A 21,607-nucleotide genomic window follows, 5' to 3' on the forward strand; every position below is an offset into this window, starting at 1 on the left:
TATTACCATTAGTAAACGATATCAGTTATGCAGGTATAGCAAATCATAAGATCGCCAACATATTTGACAAAAGGAGTTTGAGTAGAGGAGACACAAGATAGGTGAAGCAGCGTGATACAGGGTTAGGGTTAGGGTTACTGATGAGATGTTCCAAGTTAGGGTTACTGATGAGATGTTGGTTAGGGTTAGGGTTAAACACCTTAGAGAAGGTAGCACTTTTCAAAGCTAAACCTAGTGGGTTCAACAAAGACAAGGAATAAAACGAGTTTATAAAGCAAATGAAATAAAACTCTTATGTAGGAAAACACTGCAGCACGCCGCAGCTGCAGGTGGATGTGGAGCAGCAAGCTCCATATTGATCAAGAGAATCTACAGACATCCATATTGATCAACCAATCACAGCTCACCCAATAAACAGCTGAACTTGCCTTACAATTATCTGGAGAAATAAATATTAAGTGCTTGTACGACTAAAGAATTATCATGAAAAGACTAGAAGTTTTAATGACATCATGTCTGATCATTTTTATGTATATTACCTTCATCAGTACCAGCCGTTCAGTCTATTGGTGCCTAGAAATGATCATTTCTGAATCATATCTACTTCAGAACCAGTCATAGGAGTTTCTCCAGAATCAGCTCCACTAGCAGTTGCAACTGTAGCTCAAGATTGAAAGATATGATTGAGCCCATGTTTGCGTCAACACCAGAATAATGCAAAGCTAAACTATTTAAAAGCTGTTTTAAAGCTAAAAACATCCGTGCACCACTGATTAAAGGAGATGTGTGCCATAAGGTGGCCACCGGTGGTTCAAACCGGGACGACCCTAACCTAACCCTAACCCCTAACCGGGACGACCCTAACCTAACCCTAACCGGGACGACCCTAACCTAACCCTGACCTAACCAAACCCTAACCTAACCCTGACCTAACCGGGACGACCCTAACCTAACCCTAACCTAACCCTGACCTAACCTAACCCTGACCTAACCCAACCCTAACCTAACCCTAACCTAACCTAACCCCTAACCGGGACGACCCTAACCTAACCCTAACCAGGACGACCCTAACCTAACCCTAACCGGGACGACCCTAACCTAACTCTAACCTAACCCTAACCTAACCTAACCCTAACCTAACCGGGACAACCCTAACCTAACCCTAACCCCTAACCGGGACGACCCTAACCTAACCCTGACCTAACCCGGACGACCCTAACCTAACCCTAACCCCTAACCGGGACGACCCTAACCTAACCCTAACCTAACCCTAACCCCTAACCTAACCCAAGCCTAACCCCTAACACACTGCATCAGGAGGATCTACAAGATAAACCCAAGAAGGGGACAATGTTATGCTACCTTCTGTGCTTGGTGCACGTACATGGCCAGTTGATCTGTCATGTGACTAAACTAAAATGCAATGACAAATAGCAATTTCTTTAAATCAGGTCGACTACTACGACACACTGCTCGTACATGTGCACCTACGCTGCCACCACCACCATTTCAACCCAGGAAAAACCCTGATTCTGTTATATTTTTAATGTTTCTGATTTTATTCTGGTGTGAACTGACTATTTTACCAAATTGACCTATGTGACTAAACTGAAATCTGAACGTGTAAAACTTCGAGGGATGAGGACCGACCAAACATTGAAGCTCTGGAGCACTGGAGAGAATATTGCTAAGAGCAGAGTACGAACCCAAACCAGGAATACGCCAAGAAGCACTCGGTCATTTGTTTCAGCCAAGAGTCTTTTTCTAAAGCGCGGTCCAATGGCCCAGATTCTTGCACAGTGAGAGAAAACTGTAAAGAGCTTTTAATCTTTTTACTGATTAGAACACATTCGAGATGGATCATGACCAGGTTTCTAACTCAATTGGACAGGTTCTCTGTTCAGCCACTACCTCTCTGAGAAACAGATTCAGTGTTAAATGTAGGTGGACATGACATAAAGTACCGCTAGAACCTTAATTCTACCTTTTAATAACCCTTTTACTATGTGAAACAATCCCAGATCCCTGAGGGAACAAACAAAAGTTTCAACTTGAGCCCTAAACTAAACTGTGTCAAATATCAAAACTGATAAAAAGTCTGTCATTTTGAAATTAAAAAGGAATTGAAAGTGAATGTTTTTTACTACAACCTTTCCTCACTGCACATTGCATGGAGGTGTTGTTTCCTAGAGTACAAAAGTAATAATAATAATGGCAAAAGAACAAAGTAAACTGTCTAAAGTCAAGTCCTGTTCTTGGGAGCCCCCACAGCCCCCACTCCTGGACGGCCCTCGTCAACACATCAAATCACTACTGACCATGAGGTCAGTAATCCACACGGGGGGAATATACACACGTCTCCTGACACACATCATCGCAATGCCGATCGATAGCGCATCCATATTTAGATATTTAGATCCATAAGAGTGATATTACAGAGCTACAAAAACCCATAACAACAGGGAGACATCCAGGAAACATACATGTGAGATTAAACATGCTACAGATAAGCACAAACCCCATCCTCCTCATTGTAGTGTGTGTGTGTGTGTGTGTGCGTGCGTGCGTGTGTGTGTGCTATACCTTCATGGGGGAGATGTGAGTGTGGCTCACATATCCATGCACATTCTCGATCTGAAACAGGTTCTTTTCTGCCACCTGAACCAGCTCAGCACCCTCTGTCTCCTCTGTGAGTTGGGGGGAGCTTTCGTCCTGGTCTTGGATCTGGTCCTGAGGGGAGGAGTCCTCATCATGGTGTCTGTACTTCTGAAAGAGAAAGATCCCACAACGGCCAAAAGTTAGCAATAAGCTGCTAATGACCATGTCAGTCAAATATTAGGGTTATTTTTTTCCCTTTTTCGCCAGAAATCCTATATAGTTGGATACTTGAGTTGCTGCACCTTACCAGCAGGAATCAATGATAAGTGCTCGTTTGGATCAGTCAGGACATACTAAAAAACTGGACCTTGGGTTGTCAGAAGCTCTTTGGATGAGAGGGATGAAGGTGCATGCAATAAACTACTACAATGAATAGATGATGATTTATTCATGTACATGGTTTTTACTAAGCAGGAGAGGGAGCCGTTTCCTCAGAGTGGAACTGAGGAGTCACATGACATGAGGGAGAAGCACCTGCTCAACATCCGTCGCTCTGCCCCTGATGCTAAGCTGCCCAGGTGCGTACCCAGCACACCTCGGCGTAGAAGAGGGCGCTCGCCACCACTAAGAGACTAATAGAACATCAGTCATGCATTGTTACTGAATGCTGCCAGCCATCCTCAGAAGGCCGTGTTGGCTGTCCAGTTCCTCATCCAGCTCCACTTCCAGGTATCTGCAGACTGGCACACGCCCCATGTTGACACCCTTGATGCACACAGGCTCCCAGAGGAAAGGAGCACCTTTTTCCAATGAAGAGAAGCTAACACATAATCTCTGTGGCTGCAGCTCAGCTGAAGGTTCTGAATTAAGGATTCTTCAGACTTCCTGAATCACAACAATCCCCAGCCTGGAAGAACAAATGCTGGAGGAGCTTTTGGGCATCATTGTGAGCTGGCTGACTCTGAGCTTATTCTAAAGGCTTTTGTCCCCTCTTCTCTGACCTCTCCTCCCTCCTCCACTCCCAAGGACCACAGCTGTGGAGCTGCAGCAGCCTTTTTCATGTGGACCACCATCAACTCGCTGAACTGGCGTTTGGTTTATAAGGCTGGTTCTCCCAAGACTATAGTTGGAACCAAATCTAATACTTTTTAAATTAGCTGAGTTAAGTATCCATTTGTTTTGAGAGATCCATTTCTCAAACGGTATCTGGTTCCTTATTCATTAAATGTCATCATTTAAAACATAACATGCTGATGCCTTCAGAATATGTTGTTAATTTAGCATATTTCAGTATAACAGTGTCATAAAGATGGAGGACATGGGTGGACACGGCAGCTTCCTTGAGAAAGACTATTGGTCATCTATGCTTCAGATAACTTTCCTTCCACACAAGTGCAGATTGGGTATATCCAGAATTCTCCAGCTTTTGAAGCAGGAACTTGTTTTCAATTATATCAAATGCTGCCGCTGTAAAATCCAACAAGACTGCACCACACATCATGTTGTTGTCCAAGTGTGGTCCTGTCTTCTGTCATTTGGGCCAATGCTGTGCACGTTCATACCCTCATACCCGACGCCTCCAGGCATTCGACATCAGATGCCTGCAACATTCCCTAGCATGCTTGTGTTCCCCACGGTGACAACTTTGAGAGAGGCAACTTTGGTGGGTCGGCCCTGACGGGGCAGCCATTTGCACGTGACGGGGCGAATGGCTCGAAAGCCGACCAGACCACAAACGCGGATCAAAGGACCTTTCAAAGGGACTCTAAAGAGATGCAACAATAAATCCAACATCTCAGAGGCAGCTTCACTAATTGAGCCACTGTGGTGCAATTTATGACACACGGGGGTTACACACCTCGAGGAGAAACACACCACACGATGGGTTATGGTGCGCTGGCTAAGATGCCTCCATGATGATCCGGCACCACCCCAATTTCCTGTTCCAGGCCATACATGTCCTCCCCGTGGCCAGCTCTATAGTCAACTATAGTGACTCTTCACCAGCAAGATAACCACGTACCAACCCATCACAACAGAAGGAAGCTACATCATCTCCAGCAACAATGAACTGCCAAAGCTATATAATCAACAGTTATTCTAATGAAGGCTGTCCTTGATCGTGTGTGCATTTAAATATTTGAACGTTTTCAGATGTTTTCCAATAACTGAACCTGACTCTTCAACTCCACAATGCACCAGCAATGGCTACAAAGATGCAGAAGTTACACAGCCAGCCTCCATCAGCTAAACCAGCCACCCCCACCTTAGTACTGCCCCAGGCTCACTCTCTGATTGGTGCATCAGCATGGCAGAGATCAAGAGCGATGTGTTCAGCCAATCCTGCTGTGTCCAGTCCAACAGGGACGAGAGACAGAAGGCTCCCTTAGGAGGGCATCAGGAGCAAAAGAATCGGTGATGCGAGAGGCAGCGTTCCACCACTTCCACAACACCCCGTTCTGACTGCAGGTGGTTAGGGTTGGTTAGGGTTAGGGGCAGCAGCATTGGGTAGGGTTAGGGTTAGGGGCAGCAGCATTGGGTTAGGGTTAGGGTTAGGGTTAGGAGCAGCAGCATTGGGTTAGGGTTAGGGGCAACAGCATTGGGTTAGGGTTAGGGGCAGCAGCATTGGGTTAGGGTTAGGTTAGGGTTAGGGGCAGCAGCATTGGGTTAGGGTTAGGGTTAGGGGCAACAGCATTGGGTTAGGGTTAGGGGCAACAGCATTGGGTTAGGGTTAGGGGCAGCAGCATTGGGTTAGGGTTAGGGTTAGGGGCAGCAGCATTGGGTTAGGGTTAGGGGCAACAGCATTGGGTTAGGGTTAGGGGCAGCAGCATTGGGTTAGGGTTAGGGTTAGGGGCAGCAGCATTGGGTTAGGGTTAGGGGCAGCAGCATTGGGTTAGGGTTAGGGGCAGCAGCATTGGGTTAGGGTTAGGGGCAGCAGCATTGGGTTAGGGTTAGGGTTAGGAGCAGCAGCATTGGGTTAGGTTAGGGTTAGGGGCAGCAGCATTGGGTTAGGGTTAGGGGCAACAGCATTGGGTTAGGGTTAGGGGCAGCAGCATTGGGTTAGGGTTAGGGTTAGGGGCAGCAGCATTGGGTTAGGGTTAGGGGCAGCAGCATTGGGTTAGGGTAGGGGCAGCAGCATTGGTTAGGGTTAGGGGCAGCAGCATTGGTTAGGGTTAGGGGCAGCAGCATTGGGTTAGGGTTAGGGGCAGCAGCATTATGTATGAGGTGTCAGGTAGCACCGAATAAACCAAGATTAAGTTATTATGTGAACTATTCTAATTTGTATTAAAATAGAATTATTTCATAAAACAGAATTCTATCACATATCGACCTGCCTTGTTAATTACAATTTCCAGTTGGTTATGATAAGGCTTTCAAGGTGTCATCCATTTTTAGGGTGTGACGCCTAATAGACCAACTTGGTCAGCTCAGTAGCTTAGTGGCTCCCCCTGCTGGACAAAAATCAATCCCTCTCCTAGATGTTAACCAAACGAGAACGTCCGTGAACCTGGAGCACGATGATGAAAAGTGAAAAGTTTAAATTAACAAATCAAAATAGAAGCAAATGAGTGAACAACTTGTGAGAAAACCTTATCAGATCAGCCGAGAACAAAAGAATTTAATGTGAGCATTTTGACTGCAGATGTCCGAGTTTACATGGCCAAAAGATCAAAGAGATCAAAACATAAGAGAGCAGACGCTACGGAGCTTAAACAACCACCACCAAAAGCACGGTTGTGATTGATTATGACAGCATAAACACAGAGGGTGAATACACATCCCATCTCATTGTCAGCAGTGAGAGGACATGCAGCAGCATCTGGGTTCCTTTCCCTCTGGAAAACCGTAATGTCACGCTTGTGTCTGCTGATGAACACATTACCATACGAACACTCGGAGTTGCTGCTTCAACACTTCCTCCCCACTATTACTTGATCCCAGACCCAGTTCCTGACCCTTTCCAGTGATCCAAAGCACAGGATGGCACATGCACCCACAGCAGACAATAGCAGCACCGCCTCCCTGACACCGACGGACATCAGTACTTACGTGAGCGCGACTGTCAGACTTGAACAACATGTGGAGGATTTCTCTGAGGAGAGCGGAGTCCTATAAGGGACGAAGGTGTGTTCAATGGAAGCAGATGAGAGAAGGGGAGAAGATAGGAGACAAGAGCCAAGAGATGGTGTAGAAGTGGAAAGGAGAAGAGTTTGGGGTGGATAAAGACAACAGAAATGGAGAAGCAAAAAAGCAGAGTGTGCAGATCGAAATAAAAAATATAAAGAAGAGGAAAAATGGAGAAAATAAGAGATCAATGCCAAAAAGGTTACCTCTTTCAGGGAAAGAGCTTGTGTTTAGTGGGAACACAGCAGAAGCTAGAACCACCAGGAACCACTACTTCATATGACACGAACAAAGATGTGTTCAACAACACTGGTGACGCAGAACAAGCACGACAATTTAATCCTGCACCATGTGGCAACAGGTCTGCTTCAGTTAGCCTAGCTTAGCACATGCGGGAAGGATAACTACTGGCACCAACAATGGCACAGACATTTAGATACATGTTTTGAAATGATGAAGATTAGTTCATCTCCAGGATGGAGATTATAACCAAATTACTAAAACTAAAACCCGTGTCAACGTGAAGCGTTTCTGTGTTCCGTGTGAACTGGCTCTCTGCTAGTGGAGGATGTGTGTGCTCTGGCTGTCGTCTATGAGATAAAACCGTGTCCACAGAGCAAAAGACCCCCTCCCTTCCTCCAGTGCTGTGCACCTGGCCGCACTGATAATTATACCTTCAAAGAGCGATGGGACGGCGAGCTTGCAGTGAAGCCAGAATGGTCACCATGACAACATACAGTTCTGTTCTGAAAGGTTTCTGGACTAATGTGCAACAGGTGTGACGTGGGACGGACTGGCAGTCTTACCTCAATGCTGGTGCTGAAGCTGGGTGGTGTGTCTGAAGTCAGTGTACTCTGAAGGCTGGAAAACTCCCACAGGTTGATGGGTGTGGTGGTGTCGGCCCCTTTGGGAGATTCTGCCCATCTCTGGTTGTCCAAAAGGGTCACTTCATAGAACTCCTGGATATCTGAAAGAGACAGGAATCCCACTGAATATCTTCATACACGTTAATCCCAGGGAGGACATCTCACTCCAGACCATCAGCATGTTCAACCCTAACCCTAACCCTCTAACCCTAGCCCCAACCCTCTAACCCTAGCCCCAACCCTCTAACCCTAACCCCGACCCTCTAACCCTAGCCCCAACCCTCTAACCCTAGCCCCAACCCTCTAACCCTAACCCCGACCCTCTAACCTTAAACTTAACCCTCTAACCTTAACCTAACCCTCTAACCTTAACCCACCCTCTAACCCTAACCCAACCCTCTAACCTTAACCCAACCCTCTAACCTTAACCCCAACCCTCTAACCTTAAACGTAACCCTCTACCCTAACCCTCTAACCTTAACCCACCCTCTAACCTTAACCAACCCTCTAACCTTAACCCCAACCCTCTAACCTTAACCCAACCCTCTAACCTTAACCAACCCTCTAACCTTAACCCAACCCTCTAACCTTAACCCAACCCTCTAACCTTAACCCAACCCTCTAACCTAACCCAACCCTCTAACCTAACCCTAACCCTCTAACCCTACCCCAACCCTCTAACCCAACCCTCTAACCCTAGCCCCAACCCTCTAACCCTAGCCCCGACCCTCTAACCCTAGCCCCGACCCTCTAACCTTAACCTAACCCTCTAACATTAACCCTAACCCTCTAACCTAACCCCAACCCTCTAACCTTAACCCACCCTCTAACCTTAACCCCCCTCTAACCTTAACCCAACCCTCTAACCCTAGCCCCGACCCTCTAACCTTAACCTAACCCTCTAACATTAACCCAACCCTCTAACCCTAACCCTAACCCTCTAACATTAACCCAACCCTCTAACCCTAACCCTCTAACCTTAACCCAACCCTCTACCTTAACCCAACCCTCTAACCTTAACCCACCCTCTACCTTAACCCCAACCCTCTAACCTTAAACGTAACCCTCTAACCTTAACCCAACCCTCTACCTTAACCCAACCCTCTAACCTTAACCCAACCCTCTAACCTTAACCCAACCCTCTAACCTTAAACTTAACCCTCTAACCCAACCCTCTAACCTTAACCCAACCCTCTAACCCTACCCTCTAACCTTAACCCAACCCTCTAACCTTAACCCAACCCTCTAACCTTAACCCAACCCTCTAACCTAAACTTAACCTCTACCCTAACCCTCTAACCTAACCCTAACCCTCTAACCCTAACCCTCTAACCTTAACCCAACCCCTAACCTTAACCCAACCCTCTAACCTTAAACTTAACCCTCTAACCCTAACCCTCTAACCTTAACCCTAACCCTCTAACCCTAACCCAGATTAACGGAGGGGATCTTACCTATGAGAGCCTGGAACAGGTTGCTCTGGAAGATATTGATGACCCGTTGGATCGAGTGTCTAAGATGCTGGTCGTCATGACGATGGAGCTTGGTCTGATAATCCTCCAGGAGGAACAGAGCTCGCTGAGCATCTGAGGGCAACAGAAGCAAGTGGTTCAAATGGCATGAAAACACACACACAGACACACACACAGAGGCAGACACACTCACAGACAGACAGACAGACAGACAGACAGGCAGGCAGACAGGCAGGCAGGCAGGCAGGCACACAGGCACACACACACACACACACACACACACACACACACACACACACACACACACACACACACACACACACACACACACACCCCACTGGTATTTCACAGCTCTAGTCCCAGGGGGCTGCTGTGAGGAAAAGGTCATTCCTGTAACGGGACGTGCATCTTTCCCAGGGTGGGCAGGGTCGCTCTAATGGTTAAAAGGCTTCAGGTTAACCTCATTTGTGTTGTCATCCTCTAAGTCCTCTTGTCTTGTCTGTCACACACCTCAAAAACGTCCGGACCTTGTTATTGGTCCTTGTACCTTGTTATTGGACCAGGGTATCTCCTTGCTTGTAGGCTCGGTTTGTAAAGAAGTACACACAGTTGCTGTTGTGGGGTTTTAAAAATGCAGGTTTGAGTTTTCTGGAATCCGTTGCTCTGGTGACTCGTCAGTGACGTCAATCCCCTGGACCATCAGAGCGTTCATAGCCCCGCATTAACATAATATCACCTACTCACACACTTGGAACCCCGGGGAGGGAATAAAAAAGGGAACGAGTCGGTCCTGGTACGACGAGTATAAAAGTCTGTTTCGAGACGAGTCACAACCAGCAGAAACTAGTGGAAGAGGGGCAACAGCTTGAACCTGAGGGTAACAGGTCAAAGAGGTGGTGGCTGAAAGGAAATGAATGTCTCCATTATAGGTATGAAGCTGCACCATCAACTGCTGCCTGCATCTTCAACATTAACCTCCTGTCCACATGGGAACAGCCGCTCTACTTTATTACATTTCTACTTTTATAGATCCAGATTATGCATGGATAATCAACTACGATCTGCATACTGCAACATGTCCTACAAAAATGAACTACTTTTGTATATTAACAGATTACGTGCAATAAAATTGACCAATAACGTACTGAATAAAGTAGTACAACTCTTCCATGAGCACAGATAATTGTATCCTAACGGAGGTCCTATTAAGTGCATGTGCTGACAAGGTGCTCCCCACAAAACTTGGTTAGCAGCACCGGCTAAGCTGCTAGCTTTTGATAAACTCCAGCAAAGCGGCTCGGCACGGCTCAGTTCGGTTCTACGTGGCCTGTCGAGACCATGTGTGCCGTGTCGTGTTTGGGCCGAGTTCGGGGTGTCTTTTCTGCTTTTTCCTGCTGTTGTTATGATTAGCACTGTTAGCCGTTAGCCTGCTCGGAGAGAAACTGCGCTAAGTGAGAGCGGCTTACCTTTCTTTCTGACTGGCATGGTCCGGTCCGGTCCGGTCTGGCTCGGCACGGTGTGGAGCTCCTTCTGTGACCGCCTCATGCACCGCTTCCACTGGTTGGTTTTTATCGATCACTTCTCCACTTAGAGCCCGCTGACACGTCGTTGTGAAGAGACCCTGGACGATGATACAAACTTGTTTTCGACCCCTTCAAGCCCCTCAAGTCCACGCCTGGGAACCGATAGGTCCGGCAAGAGCAACCGCCTGCGGTGGGAACCGGTCCCGCTGGTCCCGCTCTAACTCACGGTGGCCATGATCCGAGAGTTTCCGAGGACTGACGATCTTTGACGACCCATTGCGTTCGAAGAGGCTCCGTGACCGGCGGCTGCTGCTCTCCGTGGAAGACAAACACACTCCTGTTCAGCTCCGTAAAGGACGCCCGGCTACCCTGGACCCCCACCCTGAGCTGGACCCCCCGATGAGGCCAGGTTTCAGCAAAAGAAGCACAAGGAAAGTCGAGTTTCGGACCTGTTCCTGACTCTGCAGCTCCGCCTCGTCCCGCTCCGATCCTGCCCCTGCTCCTGCTCCTCCCGTGGGATGGATGCGTGTCAAAGCCCTCCCCTCCGCTGGTCCTCCTCCAAATTCCAAACTTTACTTCAAAATGGCGATGCACGCGCTAAATCCACGTGACGTCAAGGAGAAGTACTTTGATCTTCTAGCGGCTCCTTCAGCTTCTCCTCACAGCTCCTCTTCACAGCTTCTCCTCACAGTTCCTCTTCACAGCTCCTCTTCACAGCTCCTCCTCACAGCTTCTCCTCACAGCTCCTCTTCACAGCTCCTCCTCACAGTTCCTCTTCACAGCTCCTCCTCACAGCTCCTCCACAGCTTCTCTTCACAGCTTCTCCTCACAGCTCCTCCTCACAGCTCCTCCTCACAGCTCCTCCACACAGCTCCTCTTCACAGCTCCTCCTCACAGTTCCTCTTCACAGCTCCTCCTCACAGCTCCTCCACAGCTTCTCTTCACAGCTTCTCCTCACAGCTCCTCCTCACAGCTCCTCCACAGCTTCTCTTCACAGCTTCTCCTCACCTCCTCCTCACAGCTCCTCCTCACCTCCTCACAGCTCCTCCACACAGCTCCTCTTCACAGCTCCTCCTCACAGTTCCTCTTCACAGCTCCTCCTCACAGCTCCTCCACACAGCTCCTCTTCACAGCTCCTCCTCTCTCCTCAGTTCCTCTTCACAGCTCCTCCTCACAGCTCCTCCACAGCTCCTCTTCACAGCTCCTCCTCACAGTTCCTCTTCACAGCTCCTCCTCACAGCTCCTCCACACAGCTCCTCTTCACAGCTCCTCCTCACAGTTCCTCTTCACAGCTCCTCCTCACAGCTCCTCCACAGCTTCTCTTCACAGCTTCTCTCTCACAGCTCCTCCTCACAGCTCCTCCTCACAGCTCCTCCTCACAGCTTCTCCTCACAGCTCCTCCTCACAGCTCCTCCACACAGCTCCTCTTCACAGCTCCTCCTCACAGTTCCTCTTCACAGCTCCTCCTCACAGCTCCTCCACAGCTTCTCTTCACAGCTTCTCCTCACAGCTCCTCCACACACTCCTCTCACAGCTCCTCCTCACAGCTCCTCCTCACAGCTTCTCCTCACAGCTCCTCCTCACAGCTCCTCCACACCTCCTCTTCACAGCTCTCCTCCTCACAGCTCCTCCACAGCTTCTCTTCACAGCTTCTCCTCACAGCTCCTCCTCACAGCTCCCCCTCACAGCTCGTCTTCACAGCTCCTCCTCACAGCTCCCCCTCACAGCTTCTCTTCACAGCTCCTCCTCACAGCTCCTCTTCACAGCTCCTCCTCACAGCTTCTCTTCACAGCTCCTCCTCACAGCTCCCCCTCACAGCTCCTCCTCACAGCTCCTCCTCACGCTCCTCCTCACAGCTCCTCCTCACAGCTCCCCCTCACAGCTCCTCTTCACAGCTCCTCTTCACGGCTCCTCCTCACGGCTCCTCCTCACAGCTCCTCCTCACAGCTCCCCCTCACAGCTCCTCTTCACGGCTCCTCCTCACAGCTCCTCCTCACAGCTCCTCTTCACAGCTCCTCCTCACAGCTCCTCCTCACAGCTCCCCCTCACAGCTCCTCTTCACAGCTCCTCCTCACAGCTCCCCCTCACAGCTTCTCCTCACAGCTTCTCTTCACAGCTCCTCCTCACAGCTCCTCCTCACAGCTCCTCCTCACAGCTCCCCCTCACAGCTCCTCTTCACAGCTCCTCCTCACAGCTCCCCCTCACAGCTTCTCCTCACAGCTTCTCTTCACAGCTCCTCCTCACAGCTCCTCTTCACAGCTCCTCCTCACAGCTCCTCCTCACAGCTCCCCCTCACAGCTCCTCTTCACAGCTCCCCCTCACAGCTTCTCCTCACAGCTTCTCTTCACAGCTCCTCCTCACAGCTTCTCTTCACAGCTCCTCCTCACAGTTCCTCTTCACAGCTTCTCCTCACAGCTCCTCCTCACAGTTCCCTTCACACAGCTCCTCCTCACAGTTCCTCTTCACAGCTCCTCCTCACAGTTCCTCTTCACAGCTTCTCCTCACAGCTCCTCCTCACCAGTCCTCCTCACACCGGCTCCTCACAGCTTCTCCTCACACCTCCTCCTCACAGCTCCCCCTCACAGCTCCTCCTCACAGCTCCCCCTCACAGCTCCTCTTCACAGCTCCCCCTCACAGCCTCTCCTCACAGCTCCTCCTCACAGCTCCTCCTCACACACCTCCTCCTCACAGCTCCCCCTCACAGCTTCTCCTCACAGCTCCTCTTCACAGCTCCCCCTCACAGCTCCTCCTCACACCTCCTCCTCACAGCTCCCCCCTCACACCTCCTCCTCACAGCTCCCCCTCACAGCTCCTCCTCACAGCTCCCCCTCACAGCTCCCCCTCACAGCTCCCCCTCACAGCTCCTCCTCACAGCTTCTCCTCACAGCTTCTCCTCACAGCTCCTCCTCACAGCTCCTCCTCACAGCTCCCCCTCACAGCTCCTCCTCACAGCTCCTCCTCACAGCTTCTCCTCACAGCTCCTCCTCAAGCTCCTCCTCACAGCTCCTCCTCACAGCTTCTCCTCACACCTCCTCCTCACAGCTCCCCCTCACAGCTCCTCCTCACAGCTCCCCCTCACAGCTCCCCCTCACAGCTCCTCCTCACAGCTTCTCCTCACAGCTCCTCCTCACAGCTCCTCCTCACACCTCCTCCTCACAGCTCCTCCTCACAGCTTCTCCTCACACCTCCTCCTCACAGCTCCCTCCACAGCTCCCCCTCACAGCTCCTCTTCACAGCTCCTCCTCACAGCTCCTCCTCACAGCTCCCCTCACAGCTCCCCCTCACAGCTCCTCCTCACAGCTCCCCCTCACAGCTCCTCCTCACAGCTCCCCCTCACAGCTCCTCCTCACAGCTCCTCTTCACAGCTCCCCCTCACAGCTCCTCCTCACAGCTCCCCCTCACAGCTCCTCTTCACAGCTCCTCCTCACAGCTCCCCCTCACAGCTCCCCCTCACAGCTTCTCCTCACACCTCCTCCTCACAGCTCCTCCTCACAGCTCCCCCTCACAGCTCCTCTTCACAGCTCCCCCTCACAGCTCCCCTCACAGCTCCCCCTCACAGCTCCCCCTCACACCTCCTCCTCACAGCTCCCCCTCACAGCTCCTCCTCACAGCTTCTCCTCACAGCTCCTCCTCACAGCTCCTCCTCACACCTCCTCCTCACAGCTTCTCCTCACACCTCCTCCTCACAGCTCCCCCTCACAGCTCCTCCTCACAGCTCCCCCTCACAGCTCCCCCTCACAGCTCCTCCTCACAGCTCCTCCTCCTCACACCTCCTCCTCACAGCTCCTCCTCCAGCTTCTCCTCACACTCCTCCTCCAGCTCCTCCTCACAGCTCCCCCTCACAGCTCCTCTTCACAGCTCTCTCCCAAGCTCCTCCTCACAGCTCCCCCTCACAGCTCCCCCTCACAGCTCCTCCTCACAGTCTCCCCCTCACAGCTCCTCCTCACAGCTCCCCCTCACAGCTCCTCCTCACAGCTCCTCCTCACAGCTCCTCCTCACAGCTGGAACCCCCAGAACTCCACCTGGTGATGTATGTGGACAGAAACTGCATGCTTCTGGTGTCTAATAGAGACAAGAAACTTCACTTCTGGGATTGGACTTTATCTCAGTTTTAATTGGTTCATTTCTCAGATCATTAAAACTGCTGCTTCTTCTTCTTCTTCTGCTTCTCCACAAGGTTCCACAAGAAAACGCAGCACCTCCAGCTGCTGGTCTGTCACCGAAGAAGCTAATGTGACCGCTAGCATTCGCTTGGAAAGTAACTTGGTTTTAATGAAACTTTCAGATTGAAATTAAATATTAATAACAGACAACTGTGTACATTTTGTGACTGGTGTTTGCCCCCTAGTTTGTGTGTGTCTATGTATATACGTGTGTGTGTGTGTGTGTGTGGAGGACTGATGCACAGAAGAAGGGGCAGGAGCAAAAAGCTCCACTGATGTCTGAACTGAAGCATGTGTGTCAAGATTAATTATGAGCATGTTAAACAGACTGAAATGGGGACTGACATGACATGGAATGTAATCAGATTACTGTATCAGACAGCAGCTTTAGATGGATCATAAATCCTTCATGCACATGTTCAGTAACCAGCTGCTGAAGCTTCAGCTCAGTCTATGACCTTGTGTTAGTGCTGCTCAGCTGCCAGCAACACTCACAGTTACACAGCATGTTCAACCTCATGTTGGCCTAGCAGCATCAGGAAATGCTACGGTTGGGGTTAGGGTTAGGGTTAGGGTTAGGGTTAGGGGGTTAGGTTAGGGGTTAGGGTTGGGGTTAGGGTTAGGGGTTAGGGTTAGGGTTAGGGTTACGGGGTTAGGGTTAGGGTTAGGGTTAGGGGGTTAGGGTTAGGGTTAGGGTTAGGGTTAGGGGGTTCGGGTTAGAGGGTTAGGGGGTTAGGGTTAGAGGGTTAGGGGGTTAGGGTTAGAGGGTTAGGGTTGGGGGGTTATGGTTAGGGGGTTAGGGTTAGGGGGTTAGGGTTAGCGTTAGAGGGTTATGGTTAGGGGGTTAGGGTTAGAGGGTTAGGGGGTTAGGTTAGAGGGTTAGGGTTAGAGGGTTAGGGGGTAGGGTTAGAGGGTTAGGTTAGAGGGTTAGGTTAGAGGGTGAGGGTTAGGGTTCGCGGGTTCGGGGGTTAGGGTTCGGGGGTTAGGGTTAGAGGGTTAGGTCAGGGGGTTAGAGGGTTAGGGGGTTAGGGTTAGGGTTAGGGTTGGGGGGTTATGGTTAGGCGGTTAGGGGTTAGGGTTAGAGGGTTATGGTTAGGGGGTTAGGGTTAGAGGGTTATGGTTAGGGGGTTAGGGGGTTTGGGTTAGAGGGTGAGGGTTAGGGTTAGAGGGTTAGGGTTAGGGGGTTAGGGTTAGAGGTTAGGGTGTCTAGGGTTAGGTCAGGGGGTTAGGGTTAGAGGATTAGGGGGTTAGGGTTAGAGGGTGAGGGTTAGGGGGTTAGGGTTAGAGGTTAGGGTGTCTAGGGTTAGGTCAGGGGGTTAGGGTTAGAGGATTAGGGGGTCATGGGGTTAGGGTTAGGCGGTTAGGGGGTTAGGGTAGAGGGTTAGGGTTAGGGTTAGGGTTAGGGGGTTAGGGTTAGGGTGTCTAGGGTCAGGGTTAGGGGGTTAGGGTTAGGGGAGTTTTTCCTGTCACTTGTTGGGGGTCAGGCCCAAAAGCACCTTGAGACAATTTTGATTGTGACAGACACCGTATAAATAAAGACCGATCGATTGATTAATTGATCCAATTGCCGCCAGTGTGGGAATTCTTTGATTTTTATGTTATAGTTCTACAGAAACCTTTGTCATGATCAATGACCTCCTTCAACTGTCATTAACCTGTGTTCCTTCCATTTCCTGCTCATCGACCAGATCCTCTGCTCATCGGAACTACAACAGCTCCATCTGCTGGTCAGAGCAGCTACCAGCTTGAAGTTGAAGTCATTGAAGATTAAATTTACTTGGCAACATTCCCAAACATTTTTATTCTGTGTCAACGGCGAATGTGGTGACCTTCTGAACTGAAATTTCTTTTTTCAGTCACTGAGCTGATCTGAACCCTAACTAGAGGACAACAGGAGCCACAAACAAAACTGAGTGAATCTGAGAAGATGTCTGCTGTAGGAAAGTCACAGCCCGCTGGTGCTCATGGGCTTCACTCTCTGGCTCAGCAAAATCTTCTGCCAATGTTTAAAAGAACTTGGAAAACTATCCAACATCAAAGTCAAAAGTTACAACCCTAAGTTAAATGATTTGTTTCATTGACCAAAAACGACTGGGTTCTGCGAATGGATGGAAACCATGAGGAGAAATACTTCCAGGGAAAAGGAAATAGCTCAACCCCATAAGAAAAACTTAGTTTACAGTTCTTGCGGAAATGGTACAATTGTGACTATAAATTCAGTGTTCAAATCAATTTCACTGTCAATGTTAAAACAACCGCTGCTCCACATTTACAGCCAAGTGAAAAGCCTTGAAGTCGACCCAATGCCCGAGGTCCAACCCCACAAAACCGGGATGAGGGCGGGACCAGCTCATATCATGAATTCACAGGATCCAAAAATATTGTTGTGACCCGTTTCCCAACTTGTCCAAGAACAGAATCGTGACGTGCCTCAGCCTGTCGGACACGGTCACACTGGGCGTGACGCCGACATGACAGCACACGTCCAATACTCCAAAACATGTTCAGGGTTCTCTCGCACTCGTCACCAAATCCTACATTTCCAGGCCAATTGATATGTATCGACATGGTTTGGAAAACAGACATCTGTACATCCACGTGTATCAATCAAAGCATGCTCGCGTCTCCAGTGTCGACCACACGGTCACTAATGAGCACAACTTTAATCTTCTAGTCATTCCGGGGAAAAAACTGGTCACACATGAAGTAAAGCAAAAGGTCCAACTCAAAATAAAAGTCCGGTTTATTGTCAAACAACAAACTTTGCACATACATCAAACAGGCCGTCTTAAAAGAAAACGTGTGAGAACAAAGTGGAGCTTTGGCCCAACCTCCAAACCAACAGTTATGGTACAGCTAAAGTACATACATTAAATTTACTGGAATGTTTTCACCGTTTGTACAACTTTTCCCTAAAATCTGTTCAGAAACACGGTCAACCAGGTCAAATCTCGACAGAAGCACCGATTTGGTCAGACGGAGAGACGCTAATGCTCCGAACAATATGTACAAAAATAGAAAATGTAAAGAAAAATACAAACAGATTCTCCGTTTGTGTTGAGAAGCCGATTTTCTGCATCGATGCTGCGACTACATTTATTTTGCAGCTCAGGGCGTGTGTTTAAGTCTACTTGCTAATGAGCATGTTGAAATTTTTTAAAATGTTTTCCTTTGAGTCCTCCAGCCCCCCCGAGACAGGTGAGGAAACAGGAAGCTGGTCCGCAGGAAGAGCAAACGCATCAATCATCATCATCTGTTTTCTGCTTCTTGGTCTCCACATCCTGGCGAAGACAAAAACAATATTAGAAACGTCACCTTTCGGTCGGCTGGAGGCTTTCATGGCAACGAAGAGCAGAGCGCCACCTCATCATCATCATCATCCTCGTCCTCTGCAGCTCGCTTTGTTCCACCTTCAACGTCGTCATCATCATCTTCGTCTTCCTCCTCACCTAAAAAAAACGTGTAGTTATAGCTTAGATCTTAAATGCACACAGTGCCACCTTCCTCTCTTACCGTCCCCATCGTCTTCATCATCATCATCCTCCTCTTCATCGACATCCTCCTCTTCTTCATCACCAATTTCTGGTTCACCGTTCTCATCATTATCCTGCGACAACATCTCATGAGCGTGGTCCTGTCCAACAAATGATCCAGAAGCAAAAGGAAACCATACCTTTCCGTTGGTGGCGGCGTCTTTTCCATTTTCTTTCTCCTCCAGGAGCTTCTTCTCCTTCAGGTCCTGGAGGACACAGACGTGATCAGTCAGAATCAGAACCACTAACAACCAGCAGTAGCAGCTGGGAGTCCCTCCTCTCTCCCCTCCCCCTCTAATGGGGCGTAATCTGATACTTTGATGGGACCCCAGGGCTTTCTGGGTATTGTAGTCTGTGCAGTCTCTTTCACCCCCCATATGCCATGAGACACACCCGCAGAGACACCGCAATACCCAAGATGCACCTCTCCATTTTAAAGAAGAGTGGAGGGGACACGCACGCGCCGCGATCTCGTAATGTAGGCGGTAAAGGACAATAGAGGAAGAAAACGCATGATGGCGACAAAAAGCGGATGTACAGCACCGCGCGGCTGCTGCTCCGTTACGCACCTCGCGGTCCCAGACCGGAAACAGCCTCCGCGCTCGCTCGCGCGCGCCCCGGTCATTCAACGCTTTCAATAATCTATTGGTTAAAATCCATTAAGCCGTTTGGCGATAAAAGCAGCCCCGCGGAAAACGCGTGCAGGCGGCGGATTAGCGTCGATAATTCCGCCACCGTCTCCATATATCCGCCGCGGCGCCGAACCACACTAGAATACAGCAAACAACGATGTAACCAACAGAAGCAGGACACGAGAAAACGGGCCACGATACACCAAACTTTCCCCTGACGCCCCCGGTACCGCCCCCGGTACCGCGCGAGTCAATACAAAAACAAACCCGGTTGTTTGGCGTCAGAACACCGACCGATCTGTGGTTCTGTGACGTCGTTTCTCAGTTCCGTACCGCCAGCTGCACTCGAACGAACCCAGTACATTCGAAACCACTGAAAAACCAATTTACTGCGACTCGCCACACCGGTACTGAACACTCCGGCACCGGCCGCCGCTACCCCGGGCACAACAAGCATCTGGATTACGCGCAATAAATGCGGAATGGTTCCATAAACGCGCACGTCAAATAGTAGTGAGAGTTAAAGCCATGCACCGGAGAGCGCGGTGTGTAGGTGTTCCGATCTGGACCTGGTGTGCGTGATCCAGAAAGAGAACCAAGCCGTCGGATAAACAAAGAACCCGCGCCGACTGTTCTCTGGACAATGAGCGAACACAGCTCGGTCCTAAGAAACGGTGCCGAGACGCTTCACGGGGCAATTCGCACCTTTCAAAGTACAATTCCTTTAAAATATGTCCGGGAGAATGATTTCCAAACATACGCACCGACCCGATCCAATAAACAGAGCGCAAATAAGCGCGAACTTGCGGAGAAGGCTTCGCGAGAATCCGGGTCAGTGGCGAGTCTCTGCGGGGCTGTGCGGGGACAGATGGTTCTTACCTTTGCCGAGATGTCTGACCCAGAGTCTACTTGTGTGTCCGCCATTGCGTGCGTTAATAAAATAAAGGACGGCTAAAATTAAAGTTGGAAAAAATTAACCCGGTCCTCCTTTCGGTTCACTTTAAGATGGTGCCAGTGGCCGCGGATGTTTGCGGCCGAGCCGATATTATAGGCTTGTGGGCGGGGAGCAGGAGAGGTCGCCGGGCCCTGATTGGATAAAGGCTCCACAGAGGTGTTTTTTGCGCGTTGAAGTGGAACAATAGATAGAATTTCTGAAGTCCAGACCACGCCCCCTCCTGTCCGCCGCTGGAAATAGTTCATTAAAACATCACGCGACGCATTAGGGTGACAAAATCATTTCAATTCGAATCAAGGCGCGTACAGGACCGTCAAACCCACCAACTTTTGTTGACCACTTGAGACCTTTCACACACACCTAATCGCAGCGTGCTGACGTCGGGTCAGTGCGATTGATGTCCATCTGTTCGAGTCCCAGAGCTGATCCCTCCTACTAACCCGCCTGGGAAACCTCAAGGGCTGTGTGTGTGTGTGTGTGTGTGTGTGGGGATGCGATGCAGACACGGTGGTCAGTGGCGGTTGTTTTGTGCGAATGTGACCTTCATCTGTTACTGAGATTCAAATAACATCAATCATTACATGTGCGAACCGCCATCACTGATCAAAGCTGCTATCCGCCTCCGGTTGGCCCCGCCCCTTTCCTGCAGCCGTGGTTCCACCTCCGAGTTGTGATGCACGTAGTTGTCGCTCTTAAGACTTTTTTCTTTCAATACCACATTCTTAAATTAGTGCGTGGGGACGAAGCACACTGTAAGAACACAGGTGCGGGTCGCTGCGGTGGTACAACGACAGAAGAGGTGCGACACGACACACATGCGGATCACAAAAGTGCGGAAAAACAGCCAGAGTGCTCGTGAAGTGATGCTCGAGGTATTATGAAACACGAGGGCAAACAGAGTTCTTACCGGGATTGAATACTTTTACACGCCGAGCGTGAGGAAGACAAAGCGGCACAAGCGCAGCCGCCATTACTCGCTCGGGTTGGGGGATGGGGACAGAACTGGGCTGCAGCCACGACCCACATCCACATTCTGCTCTGATGACGCACGCGGGCGCTCAAGGCCACATTTCATTGGCCGGCTAAGTCGGCTTTGGTGCCCCTCGAGAATTGATTGGCCATTGAAGATGTCAGTCAACAAAAAGCCGGCTGCTTTGGCACGAGGGAAAGCGCGGGCCTGGCTCATGGATTTGGATCAGGATTTCCCTGAGCGCCATGTTCCGCCGTTCCTCCGCCGAGTCTTCCTGGTGCGCACCCGCTCTGAACACGAGGCTCGGCTGCACTCGAGCACACATCCCAAAGAAATACTTCAAAGACTCATTTTTATTTGATTGAGTAATTTTGTCCAAGCACCTGATCAGTTTCGGCCCCTGTAACAAAAACGGAGAAGCGTTTTTTAAACGTCCGAATAGACAGTAAAAGATTTTAGGACCGTGTTAAACCCGTCAGAATGGGGGCAATTCCGCGAACTGCCACTGAGGGGCAGTCTCCCGTTTCCTTTCCTATTGTACTCTCTCTGTCCTCTGGTCTCTTTCCTCGCTGTCTCTCCCTTCCTATTACTCTGGTTTCACATCCCCCCCCCCCTCTCCCTCTAACCCACCTCCTCTGTCTTTGTCCCCTGTCCCAGTCCTCCCCCCTCTCTCCCTCTAACCCCCTCCTCTGTCTTTGTCCCCTGTCCCAGTCTCCCTCCTCCCTCTCTCCCTCTAACCCACCTCCTCTGTCTTTGTCCCCTGTCCCAGT

At 50.1% G+C, this 21,607-nt stretch overlaps 2 protein-coding genes and 1 long non-coding RNA gene across 4 annotated transcripts in view; 1 reads left to right on the forward strand and 2 right to left on the reverse strand.

The window, feature by feature from the left end:
• LOC130538339 (disks large homolog 1-like) overlaps nt 1-11,054 on the reverse strand; it is a 37,114-nt gene extending 26,060 nt beyond the window's left edge. Inside the window, 5 exon segments of the mRNA XM_057055752.1 lie at nt 2,584-2,766; nt 6,649-6,708; nt 7,530-7,690; nt 9,044-9,175; nt 10,528-11,054. Coding sequence (XP_056911732.1) covers nt 2,584-2,766; nt 6,649-6,708; nt 7,530-7,690; nt 9,044-9,175; nt 10,528-10,606 — 615 coding nt within the window. The 5' untranslated portion in view covers nt 10,607-11,054.
• On the forward strand, nt 11,020-14,897 carry LOC130538344 (uncharacterized). The gene is made up of 2 exons (XR_008953849.1): nt 11,020-11,207; nt 14,762-14,897. It is a non-coding gene; the product is annotated as an uncharacterized LOC130538344 (long non-coding RNA).
• A 2,575-nt stretch (nt 14,898-17,472) lies between these two features.
• ptmab (prothymosin alpha b) lies at nt 17,473-20,032 on the reverse strand. Of its 2 annotated transcripts, XM_057055755.1 has the most exons (5): nt 19,792-20,032; nt 18,421-18,486; nt 18,261-18,354; nt 18,111-18,196; nt 17,473-18,028 (listed from the first exon to the last, which is right to left on the reverse strand). In XM_057055755.1, the coding sequence occupies exons 1-5, from the start codon at nt 19,834-19,836 to the stop codon at nt 17,987-17,989; spliced, it is 333 nt and encodes a 110-aa protein (XP_056911735.1). In that variant the 5' UTR covers nt 19,837-20,032; the 3' UTR covers nt 17,473-17,986. The 2 variants fall into 2 exon arrangements, with proteins under 2 accessions (XP_056911735.1, XP_056911734.1); XM_057055754.1 differs by having other exon boundaries at nt 18,261-18,486; nt 19,792-20,031.
• Nucleotides 20,033-21,607: the final 1,575 nt, after the last annotated feature.

Source organism: Takifugu flavidus, chromosome 15 (genome assembly GCF_003711565.1).
Source record: "Takifugu flavidus isolate HTHZ2018 chromosome 15, ASM371156v2, whole genome shotgun sequence".
Lineage (NCBI taxonomy): Eukaryota > Metazoa > Chordata > Actinopteri > Tetraodontiformes > Tetraodontidae > Takifugu > Takifugu flavidus.